At 35.6% G+C, this 6060-nt stretch overlaps 1 protein-coding gene across 1 annotated transcript in view; it reads left to right on the top strand.

Annotated features, from left to right (window-relative positions):
* The window catches only part of ARAP2 (ArfGAP with RhoGAP domain, ankyrin repeat and PH domain 2), a gene marked incomplete at its 3' end in the record, with an annotated part of 112456 nt that overhangs the window by 84066 nt on the left and 22330 nt on the right, over positions 1–6060 (top strand). Inside the window, exons 16-18 of the mRNA XM_008056542.2 lie at positions 1816–1918; positions 2583–2781; positions 2973–3036. Coding sequence (XP_008054733.1) covers positions 1816–1918; positions 2583–2781; positions 2973–3036 — 366 coding nt within the window. The remainder of the gene's footprint in view (positions 1–1815; positions 1919–2582; positions 2782–2972; positions 3037–6060) is intronic.

Raw genomic sequence — 6060 nt, 5'->3', positions numbered from 1 at the left:
CCAGGCAGGTCTCGAACCCACGGGTTCAGGCAATCCACTCACCTCAGCCTCCCAAAGGTGCGGGATTACAGGCTGAGCCACCGAGCCCGGCTATACTGTATATTTTACTTAAATAATGCTATAGTTTAAATGAATTTCTCTGAGGGCTTTTACAACAGGCCATCTAAGATTTTTGGTGTGAAAGCTTCTTATCATATTTTGTGATGTAATTAATGGAAAAGTATTAATATTAAATCTGAAAAAATCAGTCTTACAGGAGCATATTTTCATAAGCTTTTTTATATGAGAAAGGGAAGGGATTTACAAAGCTGTTATTTACATAAAATTACATGGAACATATTGCCATTATTACATAATGACCAATATGCACTAGTTGGGATGACTATTGTTTTCTAGTAAATCCAATTTGATTTTTGTTGGGAGCAAAACTGGTTACTAATTAATTTGCTTTAATCCTAATAGTGCTTTTATTCTACATGGATGATCAGATGTGGCTTATTATGGACTGTTAAAATGAGTGCATTCTATGTTTTAAGTTACTTAATTAGTAAATAAAATACAACTTGAATTAATACTAGTTTGTGTCAGCATATTAATGTATTTGAAGATAAGACAATCTTGATGGAATGTTTCCAATACAAATGGAAGTGCAAGAAATAACAATTACAGGAAAATGAGGTTAAAAATAATTGTTGCCACCAAATTTTGAATTGTCTTAAACAGCATATTATTGTAGAGTATGAACTCAATAATGTAGATATTGAGGCATTATATAGGTTTATATTTTAGGAAGAGAGCTAGAAGAAGTGGTAAGGAGGAGATTGGAGGAAGAGAGACCACAATCGCTGAGAGTGAAATTAGAGGAAGAGATGACTAAAAAGAAAAAGAGAATAGTAGATTGAGAGAATCTTATGGTTGTTGAATTGATGAGATTAAAAGATTGGCTAACTGGAGAGTTGATGTTAAGGGGAAGGATAAATTACACTCTGAGGTTTGAAGCTTGTTGATAAAGTAAATGGTGATGCCTCTAAATTAGAACATGAAGAGGAAACAACAGGCGTGTGGTGAAAAAGAGGAAAAAGAAAGATGATTTTGGCATAGGATATTTTGATAATTTTTCTACTTGTGTGCAGATAGGGAAGGAATTTTCTTTTCTTTTTTTACTGTCTATTTTTTTGTTGTTGTTTTTAGGTAAAAGCACATATACTTAGCATGTTCTAAGAAATAGTTGGAGTTGTGGATGAGGAACTCTGGAAAGAATTCAGAGCATAGATTGTTACTCTAATTTTATCTGTAGTAAGGATATGAAATTTCAGGATCAGCTGAGATGACAAAAGGAAAATGTGTCTCTCTTAGGAAAACCCCAAGAGAGTGTTGTGCTTGGCATGTTCAGGTGCTGCAAGAAACCTGTTGTGACTGGGAGGGTCTGAAGTTAGATAGCAAGAGGGCTAAGAGTTGTTTGGACAATGTTTGTTTTCAACAACTGGTCACGTAAATTAAGCAGGAGTGATCTGAGAGGAAAGAGGAGACTGAGGAGGGCCCTTTGCCACATCAGTCAACAGAATGTCCAGAGTATCAACAAAGTCATGCAGTAAGTGACTAAGTGATTAGAAAAATATTCCTTTTGTCTGAGCCAATGTGTCCCATTTAGCTCATTTGAATAAAATACAGACTATTAACAGAAAAAAACTGATAGGTTGATTTCACAGCATTATTTCACTTTAAAAAGAAATTTAATTGAAAACTTGACCTCTGTATTGTTTTCATAAGAGCACACCATAACTAGTGATATCTTTGTATTTTTGCGTGCTGTAGGCCCATCTTTATCTTTGAGATCTACTTACCCTCAGAACGTGTATTTTTATTTGGAGCAGAAACATCTCAAGCTCAAAGAAAATGGACAGAGGCAATAGCCAAGGTATTTAAATGTTGTTACCCTAAATCCAGAGAAGATTCTTATGCTGGAGTCTGTGATTGAGCTTCAGGGGTCCATGAAAATTTTACATAAAATTCTGGGAAGAAAGTTCGTATTTCAGTAGGCTTTCAAAGATTGTTTCAAATGAAATTAAGAGATACTTTCCTAGACCCTGAAGCAGGGAAGAAATTAATGTAGTACCTTGGAGAAATCATTCTTCAAGTTAAGGCTATATTTATGATGATTATAGTATTTTCAATATTATAAAATCTTCTTTGTGTTTGTCTTTTGTAAGTAGATATCTTATTCAGGGTACACTCAAAGGGGAAAGGAACAGATTCAATAAAAGACATACTTGGAGAAAAACAGTGAAGATTGCCATTTTGAAAAGTGCCACAAACCAATTAAGAAAACATCTTCCAATTTCAACTCTCTATATAGCAAGAATAATGGTTTAAGATGCTGCCATTTAAAAAATGCATGATAAATGTTCAGTTTTAAGCCTAATGGCAAGTTTAAATGATTGTTTTGAATTTGGTGTTACTTATGAATCTTTACAATAGAAAAAGTAAGATAATTTTTCTACCTTTTCTCTTATGTATAGATAGGGAAGGGACTTTCTATTTTCACTGTCTTTATTACTTTTTTTTTGTATTTGTTTTAACAGCATTTTGTTCCCTTATTTGCTGAAAACTTAACAGAAGCTGACTATAATTTGATTGGCCAACTCTTCTACAAAGACTGCCATGCTCTGGATCAGTGGAGAAAAGGCTGGTTTGCTATGGACAAGTCTAGTTTGCATTTTTGCCTTCAAATACAAGAAATTCAGGAAGATAGAATGCACTTAAGAAGACTGCAAGAACTAAGTAAGATTTTTTTTCTTCACTCTTACCTTTGGAACACAAGTCTTTATTGTATACCATAATGGTAGCTTTTAGTAAAATGATGATGGCTTACTCCCAAACACAAGCTTCAGTGGTATTAATAATTGTGTCTTTATGTATATTTAGTGTAATATTTTAAAAAATAAGTTTATGCCTTTCTCTTCTTCCTTCAGCAATCAGCACAATGGTTCAAAATGGGGAAAAATTGGATGTCTTACTCTTGGTAGAAAAAGGGAGGTAAGTACCTTTTTGCGTTTTACTTTTTATCTCAACAACTTTGGGGAGTGAGATATTTTGGTTATTCTCTTGGGAGAGAAACTGTTATTTTAAAACATTTTACAAATTTTCTGAGTCATATTGATATTAATAATCTGTAAGTATATATAGTGTATATATATATATATATATATGACTTTTTCTTTGTAGAAAGTTTACACCAATGAAGTTTACATGTTTTTATATTTTTAATGACAAAGTCATTGTGATCAATTATTGTACTTTTCTATAAATCTATATTCCTTTAGGACATTCATGTTAAGTATTAAGAGCAGTTTGGTAATTGTAGATATATATTCGGTGTAGGACTGTGGTAGATAAATATAATTTCCTGGATTATCTAAGCATGTGGGTCATGCATGACTAAAACTTGAATCCTTGAATATATTTAGCTTTTCAGTGACTATTAATCAGCTACTGTGCATCAGAGACTGTTAAAGTTATTGAAGATACAGAGATGACAAAACAGGCAAGATAGCTGCCCTCATGAAGAGTGTACACTAGTGGGGGAAGCAGTGTAAGCAGATAATAAATAACTATGTCCTATTGTGTCTATCAATTTCGAATTCTATGAAGTAAAATGGTAAAAAGAGAGTCTGATGGAATGGCATTTTGTGTTAGCTAGCATTATAAAAGAAGGTGTTATTTTATTTTATTTTGTTTGTTTTTGACTCAGATTCTCATTCTGGGTCCCGGGTTGGAGTGTAGCACAATCACAGCTCACCACAACCTCAAGCTTTTGGGCTCAGGCAATCCTCCCACCTCGGCCTCCTGAGTAGCTGTGACTACAGGAATATACCACCATGCCCAGCTAATTTGAGAAGGTGTTTTTTATGAAAGATGTGTGTAAAGTGAAGAAGTAAACCATAGAGCAGTCCAGGCAGTGTTCTAGGCATAGGGTCAAGAATGTTTGAAGACCCTAAGAAAGTGTTGTGTTTGGCATGTTAAAGTTCTGCAAGGAGCCTGTGGTGGCTGGGGAGATTTGTGTGACTGAGAGGACTGGAAGAAATTATTTCAGAGGTATCTCCAAGCCAGGTCATATGGGATCTTATAGGTCATACTATGTAAAGATTTGCATTTTATTTTAAGTACAATGTGAAGCTTCTCGGTCTAAGAGCTGGGAAATGGAATGATCTGATTTTTGTTTTTAAAGGATTACTCCAACTCCAGTTGAATAAACTTCTGGGGTATAAGCATGAAAGTGGGTATCTAGTTAAGCTCCTGCTGCAGAAGCCAGGCAAAAGATGGCTTACCTGAGAACATAGTGTTAAAGAGTGATTGGCTATCTTGGGAAGGTAGGGCTACCAGGATGGGTTGATAGATTAGATGATTGCAAGAGTCAAGAATGACCCCAGAGTTTTTGACCTGAGCAATTAGATGAATGATGGCAATTTTTTTTTGTTTTTTGTTTTTGGATAACAAATACTTGGAGAATAGTGGTAAGTTATCGTAAGTTTAGGTAAGTAGATCAAGAATTTGGTTTTGGAAATGGTAACCTGGAGTTGTCTCTTTGATAGCAAAGTAAGGCTAGTGAGTAGGCTGTTGGAAATGCAAGTCTGGAATTAAGTGAAGAGCTTATACCTGGAGATATACCTTTGGGAGTCATCACCATTTTGATGTTATTTTGCCAAGGAACTGAATGGGTTCACCTAGGAGAAAGCGTGTAGATTGAAAAGAGAGTTGATGATGCAGTCCCAGGGCCACCAAATATTTAAAGGTCTGGAAGAGGATGGTCAGGCAAAGGATCCTGGGAAGGAGCAGCTGGGGCATATCAGAACAATGAGTAAGATGGAGTTTCTTGAATAAATTGTTTTCTTCCAGATTTACTGTAATTTACATTTTGAAAAATTCCTTAATTACACTTATTCCAGTATGTTCCACACTGTAATAGTGCAAGATCAATTGCGAAATGCGCACACATCCCTACACACCTACATACACACACACACACACACACAATGGGGAACCCCAAAAAACCTGTAATTATCTTTTGGAGGGCAATCTCCTTGTAGTAAAGGTTTCCCCCACTAGGTGAGTCTTCTAGGAACCCATGGGCATCAGTGTACCACCTATTGTTGTAAGAGGCTGCGTTCAACCTCATTGAATTTTTTGGGAGATTCAGTGCATTTGCCCATTTCATGATCTGTGATAAATGAGCACATCTACATATACTATGCTGAGTATTCAGCAGTTTTTGGCCAAAAACACATGACCTGGGTGTCCCACCCTCTCTTTTCACCATATGCAACTTTTTTTTGTCTCCTTGAATGAAAAAACTCCTCAAAGGAAAATGTTTTGCTGATGTGGAAGAGGTGAAATAAAGAGAAGCACTAAAAGGCATCAAAATTGACGAGCTCAAAAACTGTTTTGAGCAGTAGAAAAAGTGTCTCAATAGGTATATTATATCAAACAGAGAGTACTTTGAAGGTGACTGAATTTTAAACATATAAGAATAAATTCACAAATTTTTATAAATAAATTCCAGGTTCTTTTGGGTCCTCTCTCATATCTTCATACAGTTGACCCTTGAACAATGCAGGAGGTAGGGGTGCCAATCCTCACATAGTCAGAAATCTGAGTATAACTTTTGACTCCCCAAAACTTAACTACTAATAGCCTACTGTTGATCAGAAGCCTTACCAATAGCTTACAGAGTCAGTTAACACATATTTTGTCTGTAAGGTTATTAAGAAAAGCATAAGGAAGAGAAAATATATATACTGTATACTATTCATTATGGGGAAGTGCAGCATCATAAAGATTTTCATCTTGTTGTCTTCACATTGAGCAGGCTGAGGAGGAAAAGGAGGAAGAGAAGGACTTGTTCTTGCTGTCTTAGAAGTGGCAGAGGTGTATATAAGGAAGTAGGCACAGTTCCAACCCATGTTGTTTAACTGTATAAAGGCCAGCTGTAATATAAAAATATAGTGCCGGGTGCGGTGGCTCATGCCTGTTATCCCAGCAGTTTGGGAGGCCGAGGAGAGA

Source organism: Carlito syrichta, unplaced genomic scaffold, assembly GCF_000164805.1.
Source record: "Carlito syrichta isolate Samal-C Ts95f unplaced genomic scaffold, Tarsius_syrichta-2.0.1 Scaffold302394, whole genome shotgun sequence".
NCBI lineage: Eukaryota > Metazoa > Chordata > Mammalia > Primates > Tarsiidae > Carlito > Carlito syrichta.
Note: the sequence above shows the minus strand (reverse complement) of the source record. Positions and strands in the feature narration are given on the sequence as shown.